General features: G+C 49.1%; 1 protein-coding gene across 11 annotated transcripts in view; it reads right to left on the bottom strand.

Annotated features, from left to right (window-relative positions):
• The window catches only part of MEGF11 (multiple EGF like domains 11), a gene marked incomplete at its 5' end in the record, with an annotated part of 349,005 nt that overhangs the window by 4,519 nt on the left and 327,789 nt on the right, over nt 1-16,697 (bottom strand). For 3 of the 11 annotated variants that reach the window (XM_080664625.1, XM_080664629.1, XM_080664627.1), the window contains 8 exons: nt 5,898-5,954; nt 8,744-8,845; nt 9,471-9,537; nt 11,734-11,852; nt 13,382-13,618; nt 15,139-15,267; nt 15,780-15,908; nt 16,417-16,545. In XM_080664625.1, the coding sequence (XP_080520751.1) occupies nt 5,898-5,954; nt 8,744-8,845; nt 9,471-9,537; nt 11,734-11,852; nt 13,382-13,618; nt 15,139-15,267; nt 15,780-15,908; nt 16,417-16,545 (969 nt within the window). Of the gene's footprint in view, nt 1-4,183; nt 4,322-5,897; nt 5,955-8,743; nt 8,846-9,470; nt 9,538-11,733; nt 11,853-13,381; nt 13,619-15,138; nt 15,268-15,779; nt 15,909-16,416; nt 16,546-16,697 lie in introns of those variants that run through there. The other 8 variants (XR_013960411.1, XM_080664633.1, XM_080664630.1 and 5 more) reach the window with 6 other exon arrangements.

Genomic DNA, 16,697 nt, shown 5'->3' with positions numbered 1-16,697 from the left:
TGCAAGGATAGTTGATAGTTTGCATTTTATAGGATGAAGGCCCAGAGAGAGATGAAATGTCTTGGCTAAGGTCACACAGCTCATAAGTGGCAGTGCCAAGACTTCAATCTATGCCTTGGGACTCCTTGGCCTGTGCATTTTCTGTAATACCATTTTTCTGAATTTGTTCTGATGATTAAGATGCTTAGGTTCAGAAGAAGTAGTGTGTGTGTTGGCACAGGTGCTAGCAATTTGGTATCCTTTCAGCAGCAAATTGGCTGCATCCCTGTTTTCTGAGAAGCTCGTGATCAGAGGTGGGGCAGATAGAAGTGTAATAGAGGTCTCAGAAACACCTGGGTCTTAAGCTAGCCTTTGGAAAGTTCCTATTTTCTCACAAGCCTGCAATGTATTCTCTGGGGTCATTTACTTCAGTTCTCGTGAAAGCTAAATGAAACATTTTAATAATAACTTTCTCTGATACTAGGGGAACTCATGCTTCCTCTCCTGCCACCTTTCAGGCATGCATCATCCTCCATACTTCAAAGAATGTTAGGGTAAAGAGATACAAACTAGTTTCCCAATATATAGCCAGGTAACTAGCTCCACTAGAGAAAGTTCACTTTGTGACTGGGAGTCACACGAGGAAAGGGGAGCCCTTCCTTCAATCTCTACCCCATCCCCCTTTTGGAGACGATCACTGCCTCTGGTAGATTGTCCCAAGTGAGTCGGGGCTTTATAACTCTTACTCTCTGTGACCTGGCAGTTCTGGTCCTCATCTGTATGAGGCTCTGCCAGCCCGGGGGCAGGGAGGGGGCGGGGTCTAGAAACAAGCACTGAGTTGGAGCTTGAAAGTCGAGAGTGATCTAAGTCGCCTCTCCACTCTAAATTCCTACAAGTGGTAGCAGGTGGTGATAGTCATGGATGATCCTTCTCTAGAATTATCACAAATTACATTTGGGTTGCTATTTATCTCTGCTTTCTGCTCCCAACTTGTGAAATGGACGGAAATGTAAAGGGAAAGTGATCTTGTAACTCAAGAGGTGACTAGATGAACCGTGGTACAGTGAGAACAGAATAGAACATGCCATGTGGCTGAAGTAGTTGAGGTATGTGTTACCACAAGTAGTCTTTTCTTCCCTAACTGGTGATTGCGAGGGGATTTACTTTTCTGTTGGTGTAGAGTGGATGTCTGTTTCAGCAGGTAGCATTTCCTCAATCTTGTACAAAAGTACATTGACCTATTAGTTCCTTCAAGTGTTCATAACACCCTGTGGTGTAGGTAGAGCAATAATATGATTCTCGCCCCTCCCCCCATGGCTTATGAGGAAATTGAGGCTTCACATGGGGAAGTGACTTCTCTAGGGTCATACTGCTAATCAGTAGCAAAGCAAGCTCTAGAACCAGGCTCAGAGCACTTTTCCATCACAACTTAGCTCACAGTGGAGAGGGATATTGTCTTGGTTCCATCTTAGATTATGGCCTCTTTCTAGCATAAAACCCTAGACAGAAAGAGAAAACATTCTTGCTAGACAATGAGCAGGCCCAGCCAGCCCCAGCAAGGACTAAAGGGAGGCTGCATTGGCCCAGCTGCTGTTGAATGAGGAAGGGGTGCCTATGGGTCCTGGACCATGACCTGCCTAGTGAGTACTTGTTTCTTCCAACAAGGGAGTGGGGCTAAATCCAGAAACCCTGGTAGTATGGCTCATTGGTCCCACTTTGGGTGTTCTGAACTTACCAGCCACGGAGTAAGGCAGTGTACCTCAGTGGCTTGTTTGGAAGCTGAGGATTAGAATTGCTTAAAGGAGGGTTGTCTTCTGAGAGAAGTCTTTAACACCTCACCTCTCCTCTCCTCCCAAATACATCCTTTTCTTTGTTTGGCAGCTGCCTCAGTTGCATATTTTCTAGAATAGCGGTCTCCAACCGGTGTGGTCCGTGAGGTCCGAAAGGTTGGTGATCGCTGGTTTAAGGAAATTTTTGGATCAGCGGTCACCAACCGGTGGTCCACAGACCACTGGTGGTCTGGGAGGTTTGAAAGGTTGGCGACCACTGTTCTAGAGCTTAATGAATATCAATAGCTCACTTCGTGTGGCACTTAAAACTAGTATTTCAGGTCATTTGAAACTTGTTATATCTGTGAAGGAGGCTGGGCAGGAAGGACTAGTATTACTACTTTAGAAACGTGGAAACTGAAACTCAAAGTTTGCTTAATGTTAGTAAGTAGTTAAGACTCAACGCCTGTCTTCTCTGATACCCAATCAAGGTGTGTTCCTCTCCAGTATCTGTACTAAATGCAAAGTATATCTGCAACAGCTTCACCTTACCTTCAGGGGACACCTTTTATCTATAGGTCCAAGCCCTGCTGAAAGAGAAAGGCCAAGCTCTAAGCTTTTCGTGGATATCCCTTGACTGATGCAGGGATAAGGCAGTGTGCCTCAGTGGGGAGAGCCTTGGCAGTGGGAGAGCCAGGGAGCTCTAGCTCCGTGCCTAATAGAGCCCCAGCCAGGTAATAGTGTCCCTGTTTTCATTTCCACCAGAAAAGTCATGGCTGTTTCAAGTTTGGGGGAATAAATTGATCTATAGCAGGGGACACACCTAAATGGATAAAAAAGAAGTTGGGATTGTAGGGGAGGTGATTAGTGTCAGGGGGAAGCTGTGTTTTCCATAAAGGGGCCAGCAGTAAAGACAAAGGATGAAATGTGTGTGTGCATGTGTATGTGTGTGCGTGTGCGTGTGTGTGTGTGTTGAGGTGAAGTGAGGTGGTAGGGGAGGGTATTGAGTTATGGAATAATCTGGATTCCTATCTGGAACTGGTAGTTGGGGGACCTCTAGGCAAGCGGGAAGCTACTCTCTTCTCCAGCTGAGTCATCTACCTGCCTGCCCAGAGGGAGGGAGATGAGGGAGAGAGGGCGGGATAAGGGGAAGAATAACCAGCTGCTCTAAGATATTTCCTCATCCTTTTAGAGTTCCACCCTTCCGCCCCTCCCCAAGGCCAGTCCCTGCACTTCAGGGACTGGCCCTTTCTTTTACTAAGAAAGGGGAAGCATCAACCAAGGCTACCCAAGCTCTGGGGAGTCAGTCACTCCTCCAAGGCCTGTAATTAGTATCACTATTAAAGGGTTAGCCTGATAATGCCCTGGCATTTGCTCTCAGCTAGTTCCTACCTCCCAAAAATCACACACAACCATATACTATGGGAGGCAGAAGGGACCTCTGAAATGAGCTAAGGTAGACATCTTCATTTGTAAAAGGGAGCAGCAAATCCAGAAGGGGAAGTGACTTTCAAGGCCACCTTGTGAGTGGGATCTGAATTTACGAGGGCTTTAGGTTCAACTAACATCTAGCTAAGGCCAATATTTTACTGTTGGGGAAAACCTAGGAATTCCATCTCAGCTGACTATTACTATTAGAAGGTCCCACTGCCTTTTTCTAGCCCGAAGTTAGCATCCTTCTCTGGATTGAGAGACAAGGATATGGGGAGAGGAAAGGGAAGATAACAGTCAGGAGAACCACAGTAGTTGAAAAAAGTTTTCAGGGTATCAGTGGGGTCCTAACTACCTTGGAACCCAAGGCAACTCCAAGAAGAGGCTTGGTTAGATTACCAAAGGGCATAAAGTGGGGAAAGTGGCAGCAACAGTGGAATCCAGGATTTCAGGATCATAAAGGTGATGGAGAGTATTGGGGAAGATTTATTCTACAGCAGTTTGAAATGCCTGATAGACAAGGAATTGAACATGAGGTAGTTCGTTGCTGAATCATTGTGCAGCGGGGCATTTCAGAGAATACTTAAAGACTCTTCACTCTTTATCATTTGGTCCAGTAGTTTTGGGAAATAAGTTCATTCCTGGTACAAACTAGTTTAGTAATTGTTTAGGAGGTCAGCCAGTTATTGTGTGTTTGTTCCATGTCTTTGATAAGTACTTCTGTAAAGTTTTGAAGTGGGACATTCCATTTTCCTCTTTGAATTCTTTTGTTCTGATATGTTGGTCTCCAACACATGCTGGTACATTTGCCTTCACAGCCCTCTTTTCTCTCTAAGTTAAAGGACGATTGTAGCCACAGTGGTGAAACAAAATCTGCACTCAGAGGCTCAAATATATGACCACAAAACAGGAATGAATGACACTGAAGCAGAGACAATGCTCTCCTTAGTGTTGTTTTATATTCATGGTTGCAAGTCTGAAAGAAGCTCTGATCACAATGGGCAGGACAACACAGTGCATAGGAAAGTTGAGTGCTCATTTGTTGAGGTGTCTGGGCCTGTCTTGAGCTTATTTACGATTGAGTAATGCATATTCTTAGAGCTGAGAAGGCCCTTAATAATATTTCTGCCCAATCCTCATGCCTATTTGAGAAAGAAACAGGTCTCAGTTCACAGTGCTAAAGCAGTAGAGCTATCTTTTCTGTATTAAGTCTTATACCTGCTGTAATGGTGCTTGCCTTCATTGGTATAGTTTAAGTCAAAACTCATAGAAAATTGCCAGAATAATGCCCCCAAGGGAGTGTTCGCTAGCTGGCCAGGAGCCTAGGCATGACCTACTGTCTCCAGAGGATTCTCTTGAGCAGTGTGCATTCTAACATGCTGATGGAGTCTTGTCCTTCCTGTCTCTTGCTCAGAGCACACTTCTCACCACCACCACCCACCCACCCTTACTCACCCCATTTTTAATAGCTACCTTACCAAGGGCTATAGATGACTAGCTCTCTTTGGTTAGGAAATGGTTGTGTCTTTGGGTGTGTCTAAGGTTGAGTCGGATAGACCAGAACAGTAATCCAGGAAATCTGGGTTAGTCTAAATCAGTGGTTTCTAAGTGTTAGTTGGGTCATTGCTGCATAGGAATACCCTGAGATGCTCTGTGCCAATGCAGATCCCAGAGTTGCCAATGCAGATCCCAGGGCCCCACTCTAGATCTACAGCATCAGAATCTTGCGGAGATGGGGTATGAACATCTGTAGTTTTAGCAAGCTTTCCAGGTGATTCTAGTGCACAGCTAGATTTACGATATCCATTGGGACCTCTGCTATCAGTCATCTCTTACTTGGTTTGTCTGAGACTCTTAAATAGACCTCAGAGATAAAAGGACAGCCTTGTTACAGTAGTATATAATATTTTACAATATGCAAAAACACTTCCCACCTGTGATTTTATTGAATATTCATGACAGCCTTGTTAGACAACAGGATGATAGGCATAATTATACCAACCCTGTAGATGAGGAAAACGGGCCTTGGAGAGCTCACAGTCTAAGGTCTCAGTTAATAAGTGACAGTAACAAGTGACAGGGTTCCAAAGCCACCTATTTCACACCTTCTGTCATTTAAATCTCAGGCCTAAGCCCAGGAACAGGACCTGACCTTTCATCTTGGCTTTACCCAGAGACTTCCTAGAAGGATGGCCCGACTTGAGTTCCCATGTGTTGGGATTAGTCCTGGTGTCCCTGCTCTTGGGAGCAGAGATTTCTTGAGGGTGGAGTGCCATACATCATTAGGGTATCATTTTCATTTCCTTGTGCCCCAGAAAGCCAGAGGTGGCAGGGTGGCGTTCCTTACCAGTGCAATGACAGGAGGCCTCTGGGGCAGGTAGATTGACTTTATTTCATATTTTTAATCAGTTTAACTCGTACTAATTGGTTGGATAATGATGTTCTACATTTCCAAAGACATTTATTTGGCATCTATAAAAAAACCCACAGTGTTTGCTAAGCAGGTGCAACTGAAATCGAAAGATGAATTTATTATTATCGTTGCTCCTCCTGGGCAGAGCTACCCAGCAGCCCCAGGTCCTGTGGTCTTTTAACTTTTAAGGGGTTTGGGGGGAACAGGTGCGCAGTTCTCTCTGGTAGAATTTCTGGCCATTTCAGATCTGTACTCTTTATCTTGCTAAGCCCTTTCTAATGGGACGTCAGGATTGGATACTCTACCTTTGAAGCCTTTGTCCATAATGTATGTGTTTTGACGTCTATCCATTCCACAAGCACCTGCAGAAAGAGTATAAGGAAAGAAAAATATGGGTGTGAGGTTTACTTGGACTGCATGTGTAGGCTTCAATCTTTTGTTTGCCTTTTTCTCTTTCTCCCCTACCCAGAAAATAAATAGTTCTTTAGTGCTAGAAAATTGTTCTGGGTTTACTTTATTCTAAATCTTTTTGACCATATAGTAATTCTTAAAAGGCTCATAAGCATTAATGGTGAGCTACAGCGCCCCCTGGCATATTCAGCATTCCTCCTCTTTAACCTTCATTCTGAGGGGAATGTTTTCCAGGAGGCGATCAAAGGCAGTTCTGATGCCACCTGCAGTCACTATAGGTGAAGTTCCAGGCTCCAAAAGTATATGATAAGGAATGAATCAGAACCATTTCTTAGCTTGGGAAGGGTGCATGTTTTTCCAAATCCTAGTTCTTTTGGATTTTAGAATAGGGTTGAAGACTGTTTCTTACCTCTCAGCTATGGTCCTGCCTCTCCTCTTCTGGATCAGAAGCTTGACTGAGGGGACCCAGAGAGGGAGGTGGACAGGTGACTGAGGTCATCTTTACGGGATATACAGTCATTTCCCATCCACAGTCAGCTTTCTTAGTTATTCCTTCCTTTTTGGGTGGACCATTTACACCTAATTGAGAGCTGTCTCTGAAAAGTATTATCGGTGTTTTTCAATCCCAAGGGTTTCTTTCCTCCCTTTCAGTTGTCACAATTTATCCTAGGCTCCCACAGTACATGGTCCTAAGCTTAAGCCACAGGCAGGTCATACAGCTCAGGTTCTTTGCAGCTGTTGATCACAGAAAAGAAATTGTCTGGCATTTTTAGGTTGGGGCAGTAATGACACTGGCTCAAAGTCGAAACCATTTCCACACCCTACTCCCACCCCCAGCTTTTTATTGAGGACACAGTACTAGGCAAGACATGCAGCAAGTGCTTACAGTTTGGCTCCTCTGGACTCATTAGTTTCTGATACTGACTGACCAACCAACCTGTTGCTGTTTAGATACTCTCTGTACCTCCTCCACATAGAGTTCCCAAGTTGAATTTATGGGAGTCTACTCTTGTCTGCCTGCCTTCCATACATTACTGAGTGATAGGGCAGAACTAGGTCTAAGGCTTGCTTTCTTCTACTGGCCAGTAAGTACCTGTGCCCTTCAGAAACATGACTGAAATAGTCTGTATCCCTGGCATTAGGTCAGCACTTTACATGAGACAAGGGCTTCCTTTGCCCTCCCTGAGGGACGGAGGCTAGGCTATTCACTTTCTCCCTTTTCATATAACAGGAAATAGAGGCCCAAAGAAGGGCAGTGACTTGTCTGCAACCACTCCAACAAGTGAGAAGTAGAGTTGCACCTAGATCTCTCCAAGTATTCTTTCCTCCCTGAGGGACGGAGGCTAGGCTATTCACTTTCTCCCTTTTCATATAACAGGAAATAGAGGCCCAAAGAAGGGCAGTGACTTGTCTGCAACCACTCCAACAAGTGAGAAGTAGAGTTGCACCTAGATCTCTCCAAGTATTCTTTCCTCCCTGAGGGACGGAGGCTAGGCTATTCACTTTCTCCCTTTTCATATAACAGGAAATAGAGGCCCAAAGAAGGGCAGTGACTTGTCTGCAACCACTCCAACAAGTGAGAAGTAGAGTTGCACCTAGATCTCTCCAAGTATTCTTTCCCATCAGCCACCAGCCTGGTTGGATATAACCCCCAAAATGACTAAGTGGTGTCTCTGGCTACACTGGTTGAAGAGTGAGATCTCAGAGCCGGGAAAAATCTGGGCTGAGCCCAGAGGATGCTCCAATATGGAAAGAGATACAGGGGGGTGGTAGTGTGTGTGTGTGTGGTGGGGGGGAGAGAAGATGTATTTGGTGGGGTTACTAAATGCCCTGGACACTGCCCATGAGCCCTATAGCCAAGAATACAGCCTCCTGGGTACAGGTACAGTGTCTCTGAGCCCATGCCTACTCAATCAGCAGATGAATTTGGAATCTTCACTTAGTGTTACTGGGCCTAAAGACCTGCAGGGGTTGATAGAGCTGTTTCCCTTGAGCTCTAGAAACCAGCTAGAGCTTGAGCTCAGGCCAAGGTTGTCCAGTGTGCTAAGGTCCTGCCCTTATGGTGTGGCTGATGCCAGGGGCACTTGTAGGGAGCCCACATTCTCTGCTCATTCACAGCACTTGCTCCTGTGATACCTCCTGTAACTTCTACCCACAATCTTCATTGCAGGACTGACTTTCCAAGTATCCTTTTTGCATATTGCCAGGCTACCAAATTTGAACCTAATACATGAGCACAGAGGATGTTTGTTGACACATCCTGCCCCAGCTTCTCTGATCCCTACGGGACAGCCCTACCCTAGGATCTGGGAGAGCTTAGCCTAGGCCACTGGTGGGTCTAGGGGACATTGGGCTTTTGGGCTAGAGGGCCTGTTTGCCATCCACACTCAGACAATCCAGATAACCCCAAAGATGTTGCCATCTTCAGGTCATTTCTCAATGGTTTTGGGTTGTATTCTGTAGACTGCAGGGATTACAATTATGTTGTGTCCCCTTCCTCTAATACCAGTCATAGTTTGTCCACATCCACTGGCCATGATGGGAGCAGACAGGTCTCATTTGTTAGGGGATTGGGATTGTAGACTAATCATGTTTGGAGGGAGGGGGGTTTCAATAGGGAGAGTTCTGTGATGAAGGGGGATGGGTCAAGCGAGGGGCAGGAATGGGAGGTAGGGCCAGTGCTGAGTCTGGACTGGTATGAGAGTCTTAGGGATAGAGGGTAGGGCTGGGGTTGTCTAACCTGGTGAGTGTGGCTCAGCGGGGTGGCTGAGGTGTCTAAGTTCAATGTAGAAGTCCTCTGGCGGGTACCTGGCCTCCAGGGCACTGATCTGGAAATGGGAGTCTAGTGAGAGGAATGACAGGGAGGAGCCATTATTCCCAGGGCCCTGGTTTGGCAGGGGAGGGGAGGGGGGTCTGAGGGTAATGGTAGGGCAGGCTGGAAGGAATTAGGGCCCCTATGTGTAGTATCCAAAGGGGCTGGGGCCAGCAGGGCCATGGGGATTTGCTAGAGCTGAGGCCATTGGCCTAGCTTCCCCACCCCCTCTACCCCTACCCCCATCCCACCCCTTATAGGAATTGGTGTCCACTAGAACAGTGGAAGAAACCCTTGAAAGGGGTACTTTGTTAGGGCCTGGGTCAGACAGGGGTTCCTTTTCTAGATGGTGAGTGCATCTTTGGCCTCCATCTGGAATCTCCATACCTGGGGCCCTGGTTGTCTCTTTCCCTGGGTCACAGCCACCCTCTCCCTATCCCCTAATATAGGAATGAAGAGGGTCCTGGGCTTCATTTGCTTATAAGTCTGAAACAGGCACTTGAGGTTCCTCCTCTTACCCCTACTCCCTGGGGGAAATCATGCTCAGGATTCATCTACTAACCCTCTTAGAGCTAGGACAGGGCCCCCCTCAATGCAGAGAAGGAGAACAGGGTAGGACATGATGGCAAGGGACCATACTCAAACCACTACTGACCTAACACGTTCACATAGCTGTAAGGGGTCCAGCCTGCTGTGTCTCTGTCAAGGGACTTGTTACTGAGCTGTTTGGAAAGTAGGAGAGCCGGTTAATACCTAGTGCCTGGAGGTGCCCCCTGCCCAGACTTTACTCTTCCCAGCCTTGTACACCCACCTATGTCCTAGTGTTGAGGGAAAGGGAGAGCTAGGTGTTCTGTGAGAGGCCACCATGGTGTGGCTGATGCCAGCAGAACAGAGCATACACCCATTAAGCTGTCTGGCTGAAGCTGTAGGTTTCCAGGTCTTTGGGGAAAAGGGGGGCAGGGGAAAGTCCTTCCCAAGGGCAGAGAACCTGCCTGAACCAAGCTGATTCTGACAGGGGAAGTAGGTCAGCTGGGTGGGCTCTGGCAGTCTCACCTGCAACATGAGGCCATATCCAGCACAGAATGGTGCTGAGGCCACCTGCAACATCACTGGCATCTCTGCCACGAGACCGGGGCTGAGTGTGAGAGTCTCCCTTTCATATGACCAAGGGAAAGCTTCAGGGTATGGTGTACTTATGGTGCAATCTTTCCTCTTCCTGCATTTTCACAGCCGTATGAGGCAAGGATGGTTGTCCTCATTTTACAGGTCCTGCACTTGGTTACACAAGGAGTCTGTGGCAGAGCTGGGTCTACAGTTCAGATTGTCTTGGCTGTGGGACCCATATCCATATCATCTCATCACAGATGCCTGCTTTTGCTACATATGTCCTATATGCCAGGCTGAGGGGTCTTTGACCACACAGAGCCACTTTGGACCCTGGGGTGAGGTGAGCCAGGGAGTTAATAAGTGGGCTATTCTGCAGGAACCATAGCACTTGACTGAAAGTGGCTTACAATTTTCTATTAGAATGAGACCAAGAATGACATAGCCACAAAGGACCATCCCTGGCATCCTATGTCTCTTACCTGCTGCAGCCTTGATAATGTGGCTCTAGTTAATCAAGGGCCTCCTACTGGGAAATGTGATTCCTTTTTCTTAGCTTTCAGCTCCTCAGATAAGCCTAAAGCTGGGAATGGGGATCTGAGCTGAGGAGTTACAATGGAATGGGGTCAGAGCTATAGGGCTGTGTATGGGGCTGATGGCCACAGTCCTTGCATATAGGCCTCAAAGCATCCTGTATGCAGCACTCCCATTTGGAAAATCAGATGTGTGTGGCCTTGGAGTGTTGGCTTGACAGTGGTTGTCCTTGGTTGTACAGTATCTGTTCTAGGGGGTCCAGGCTGCATTGCTGTCGGTTCTGTGGAGCTGACAGGGAGAAAGGTTTCCCCAAGCTCTAGGGCAGAAGCCTGGAATATGAAAACTGTGCTCCCGTCCATGTTCCTGGCAGGAGGGGTATTACAGGAAGCCAGGAGTCTGGGCCTGCTGTTGTGTGTATATACATAGGTGGGTGTCAGGAGGTATGGGCAGCATGAACCTGTCAAACATTGTGGTCCTTGAAGCTGTTCTTCCTCATTTCTGAACCTCCCACTCTGCCAGGTATGGGTCATGGTACACCAGCAGGGCTCACTACACATGTGTTCTGAGACATCCTTGCCCAAAGGCTGTAAGATGACATCTTGCCACCAGCCCAGAGTTATGCTCAGAGCTGTGAGGGAAGGCCCACAGGACTCACTGTTAATGAGAACACTAGCTATGACTGATGTTTGGGTCCCGCATCCCTTGCATTAGTTCTGATTACAATAAATGGTTTTGTACTGATGACGTGTAGTATGTCCAGGTACAAGGACATCAGCTGGTTACCTGAGTAATAGTGGTTACTCTCTAATGTGCTGATTGCACACATGGTATTGGTAACCTACTGCAGTGATTGGTGGTTTGTGGTATAGTATTTTGATTACATGTGTTAACATGTGGCAAAAGTGGCTACATGGTGTACATGGTTATGTGACAAGGTTACACATGATTATATATGATCACATGACTTGGTACCAACTGGTTGCACACAGGGTGTGGGGGTTTATGTTATATTGAGTGATGCTGTGGTTAGTTATATGTGATGCCTATTGGTTACATGGTGCTTGTTGGCTCCATGTAACCTGTAGGTTCCCTGTTACATGCTCACAGAGTGTTTACATGTCCCATGGACCACAGGGCTGTGTTTAATGTATTGGCAGTTGGTTCCAGGGGGACCTTCCAGTGCGGGGCGGGGTTGAGCAGGTTACAGTTCCTTCCAGGGCAGAGGTGAGGATTGAATGGGTGGACAGTGGATAGGGGCTGGGGAGTCAGGGGCCCGGTACCTTGGTGGGGCTGTTCCTGTCCAGAGTGCTGGCCTGGCTGGTGGCAGGCCCCCCGCACTCCAGTGCGTAGTAGCTGGAATTGGAAAAGCACTGGGCATGGCTGCTACTTTGAGACAAATCTGGGAAGAGAACAAGTTGCCACATACCATCATACTCCTGCCCCTGGCATGAGATGCCCCAATACTAATGCTTGGGCTGGGCAGCCTTGAGAGTGCTCTGCAAAGAGGTAGCCAAGTCCTCCATCCCCCAAACTTTTGGCATCCACTACCCCTACTGAAATTTGTGGAGCCGGATTTCCCCTTCCCTTGCAGTGGCCTTCCCTGAAGCATGCAGGATGCATGGTAATGTTGCCAGTGTGGAGGGAGGCACCAGGAGCATGGATGAGGAAACATTGGCTTTGACAGCCTCACTTGTCCCCCAGTCAGTACTTAGGGCTGTGCTGATCCTCTTCTGCCTACCCCCCAAGGTTAGATCCCAGTAGTGAGGCCATAAAGAGAAACTTCCCCTTGGCTCCAGTCCTGCCCTCCTGCCCTGTGGATTCCAGGACCTCTTGACAAGGCTAGGGGATTCCAGTGGAATGGCATGGGAAAACCTGGCCAAGCTTGCTTATTACAGTCATAGAAGAAAATCCCCAAATCTCTGGGCTTGGGCTTTCATCAGAGGATACCTGCTTTGGTTGAAACCCCAGGGTGGGAGTAGGGAGGTGACGGGATTGCAGGCCAGGGACTCTGAAGGTAAGGTCTGCATCTGGGCCACCTCCATCTATCCTATAGCACCTAGCATGGAGCTGGGCACACGGTAGGCAACATGTAGCAGGAATGGGCTGACATGATGTTGGCTTTGTAAATACAAGGTATAGGAGGCTTCAGATCAGCCTTGAGCAATGGAGCCAGCTGGAGTGAGCTGTCATCCTTGTGCTCAGGGCTGAGGCCAATTTCAGAGCATTTCAACCTCTTCTTTTAAACTAAATATGAAGCAAAAAGCCTTCCTTATTTCTAAGGCAGCAGTCTAGGGTTGAGGGGTGAGGAAGGATCTCCTCTGAACCCATAGTCCCCCTACCTCCCCTCAGACTCCCATGGCTGATGTTTGGGAGTTACTACCACATTTATGGACAGGCTGAGTTCAATGGGCCTGGCCAGAGGGACATTGCCCACACTTTCAGATCTCCCCCAAGTCAGGCACAATCCCACTGGGGCTCTCCTGATTCTGGGAACTGGGAAGGGAGGTTTACTGAGACCTTCACGCAAAGAAGCAATATTAGGACACTGGGTCCCAAAGCCAGTGACCTGAGTTGTCACAGCCATCAGGCTGGGAGAAGTTCCCCTGGAGAGTTTAGGAAAGTTGCTATTTAGGTGGGTGCTCTTGTGGCTGAAGGATGGGAAGGTCTAGGGAAATGGAAGGAGGCTCCTAATCACAGGGGCCCAGGAAATGACACCCCATGGGACCTTGTCTACCTTTCTCAAGTAGGCGCCTGCTCTCCACTCCCATCATCTCTCTAGGGGAGTCTGAGCATCCAGCCCCTGCCACCCACCCTGCAGGCATGACCACCCATCTTCAGCAGTAAACTCGGGTGTCCCCAAGGGTATGCTGTGGCTCTTCCTGGGTTGTATGTGTGAGGGAGATGGGAATGCTGGGGCATAGCCCTTACCTGAGAGGGAGTAGTCAGTGCTGGTCATCCTCATGGCAGGTGTGTAGGAGACGCGGGGAGCCAGGTCGCGGCCCTTCTCTTTCTGCCGGCGTCGGCGCCAGGCGAACAGGCCCAGCAGCATCACAATGAGGAACAACAGGAGGACAATGCCTGTGACAGCACCCACCGAGTGCCGCTCTGCACCCAGCGCTGGGCTGATCTTGGTGTAGGGATTCAGCTCCTCCATCATGAGGGCGGCTGTGGGCGGAGGGAGGGCCTCAGCTGGGGCGCCTGCTGGTTCTTCAGATCTCTGTGGGACCTGGACTCCTCTAACACTAGGAGGCTTGGGTTCTGGTCCTGGTCCTAGTCTTTAATTCCTGTGATCCCAACCCCTTGCTGTGCCTATTTCTTCAACTGCCTAAAGTGAGTGGAGTCTTAGGGAACTCCCCAGGGACAAATGTGATTGTGGATCGGAAACAAAATGTTTGAATATTTGACTCTTCTTCAAAAAATAAGTTAGATAATAACTCAAACCTTCCCAGCAGCGTGATGAAATAAGGACTAATTCTCTTTCACAAATGGAGAAACTGAGTCACTGAGAGGTTAGGTAACTTGCCCAAGATCAGACAACCAGTAATTGGTAGTGTCAGGTTTCTCATGAGTCAGAAAAACTGGACTCAGACCCTCTTACTAGCCGTGTTTCTTAGATGTGACTTAGAGAGTCCTCAGTTGGCTCAGTAATTACACCCTCTGCAGGGGACTGTGAGCACCGCCTGACAGACTGGCAATGAGAGCTGTGAGTGCTGTACCAGTGTGCCTACGATTACTGCTCACAAAACCCCTCTTGATATATGTAAGGGCTAACTCCCATCAGAATGCAATGTACATGGTTTTGGTCCCTTTTCTGTCATGTGGATAACTGAGCCCATTCTTATTCCCCATTTCCTTAAAACCAATAGCAATATAATTCGCTACATGTTTGCAGCACTTTACAGAGGGGTTTTATGTATACAAAACCATTTCTCAAGGGCTCACATTATCTCAACTTGGTCATCCCAACTGCCCTATGGTGGTCTTCTGACTGTAGACCTGGAGCCAAGGCTGAGCCCCTTTGGGCTCCTTGGCTCTCCATGGAACCTCATGCCATGATGGAAGACAAGGGCTAATCTACTCTCCACTTTGCGTGTGAAGTAACAGGCCCAATAAAAGGAAATGACCTGCCCAAGGACACCTAGCAGGTTGACATACCAGAACTTGGCAGATCTTCAGATGGCCTGGTGACTCCCCAGCACTAGCTTGTGGTTACCCTTGCTTGGCTCACAGGAAGCTTGCCAAGGATGAGCACAGTGAAGCTGAGGCTGCCTGCTCCGTCTGCTCTCCAGCATCTGGAATCTCCCCCTCTCCTCTGCACCCACCTTACTCCCCCTCTCTGCCCAAAGGTGAATAAAGTCACCAAGTGTCCTTATACAATCCAGTTGTTCCTGTTGGGATCTCCCTAGAGCAGCCGTGGGCAAACTACGGCCCGTTCGACTGTTCTATCCGGCCCATGGAGCCAAAAGAGCGGAGGGTTCTCTTGCTCTCCCCTCCGCTCCTTTACTTTGAATTTATATTAGTTCACACAAACACTCCATCCATGCTTTTGTTCCGGCCCTCCGGTCCAGTTTAAGAACCCATTGTGGCCCTCGAGTCAAAAAGTTTGCCCACCCCTGCCCTAGAATCTGCCTGCGTGGGGCCCTTTCCACAGCCCCTTGCCTGTGACTCTGCCATCTGTGTATTACCTTGGTCACACCTGATTCCTTTGAATCCAGAGCTGCAATAACAGGTGCCAGTGACGTGGTCACAGGTGGCATTGTTCATGCACTCACATAGCTGCTGACAGCCATAGCCAAAGGTTCCTGGGGCACATCCTGTGTAACACGAAGAGTTGGGTAGACAGTGAGATGCAGCCACACTCCACCCTCCCGTCCATACGTGGGCAGCTCTGCCTCACAGACTGGAACCTACTTCTCTAGCTCCCGCTGTGCTTTGATTTGATACTTGGGGGTAGACAGCAGCTCTACCTCTGAGTTGGGGGACACCCACTCCTATTTCCATTTAACACATTTATCAGTATCCTCCACATGCCAAGCCATAAGCTGAGTGCCATACGGGCTGCAAAGAAGGATCGAACAAGGTCTGCCTCCCTCATGACCCCTCAGGCATCTGCTGTGCCTCAACAATCCACCATCCCCACCCAACTGGAGGAAGAAACCAAACACCAATGTAGGCATGATCTTTAGCGCTTTTCCTTGGGAGTTACTCCAGAAGTTAAGGGACCAGGGTGTGGAGCTGGGAATGGGGAGCCTTAAAGAGGGAGGCTTTCCCTGTGGGAGGCTGAGGCCTGGCCCGACACCCAGAGTCATGGGTTGGGACAGCTTACTCTGCTCGCAGTGTTTCCCGGTGAAGCCTGTGCGGCAGGTGCACTTGCCGCTGATGTGGTCACAGCTGGCACCATTCTGACACTGGCACACGCGCCCACAGTCCTTCCCATAAAATGCTGCTGGGCAGCCTGGAGAAACAGGGTGGGGGCAACTGCGGAGGTGCAGCTGGGACCAGACCTATCTCCTGCCACCTTTCTCTGAGCATGGGGTGAAGACTAGTGAGACCATGCACTTGGGCCATTCCCACACTCTGAACCCTCACACTGAGGGGGTGGCGAGTCCTTTGGACAAAGGTGTTCTGGAACTAGAAGCCAGGCTGGGGTCTCTTGGCTGTGTAGTAACAGGCCACTCCTCTTCACTCTGGGCCCCACTGTCCAAAGGTGGTCTGGTCTTGGCGATTGCTGGGGAATCCGCTAGCCCTGACCTCCCAGGACTCTGGGCTCTAACGCCTGAATCCAACCAATCTTCTCAATCCTAGAGGTGGGAGTGCTCCCAGCCCAGAGGCCCCTTCTCCCCCCAGCCCTTGGACCCCACCTCCTCCCGCCTTCCAGGGAAGCCTGAACCGATGCCCAAGGCAGCCAGCAGGCCGCTGCGCTGCGGGGTTTCTAGAGCTGGCGGCCAGGAGGCGGAGCTTACGCTGCGTGCAGAAGAGTCCGGTCCAGCCTGGGGTGCAGTGGCAGGCCCCATCCTCCGAGCTGCAGCGCGCCCCGTTGTGGCAACTGCATGTGTGGAAGCAGGCAGGGCCCCAGAACCCAGGTGGGCAAGCTGGAGGCGGGTGGGATGGGAGGGTAAGGGCAAGGCAGAGAGGAGCAGAGGAAAGGGAGGGAGAGGATGGAAGGGTGCACGTCAGAGTCAAGATGCCAGGATTCACCCAGGTGGCATTTATTGACTATGGGTGGGTGGGTGGAGGGGGGTTC

Source organism: Plecotus auritus (assembly GCF_963455305.1).
Source record: "Plecotus auritus genome assembly, chromosome: 1".
In the NCBI taxonomy this organism is placed as follows: Eukaryota; Metazoa; Chordata; class Mammalia; order Chiroptera; family Vespertilionidae; genus Plecotus; species Plecotus auritus.
The sequence above is the reverse complement of the archived record's forward strand: the minus strand, read 5'-3'. Positions and strand labels throughout refer to the sequence as shown.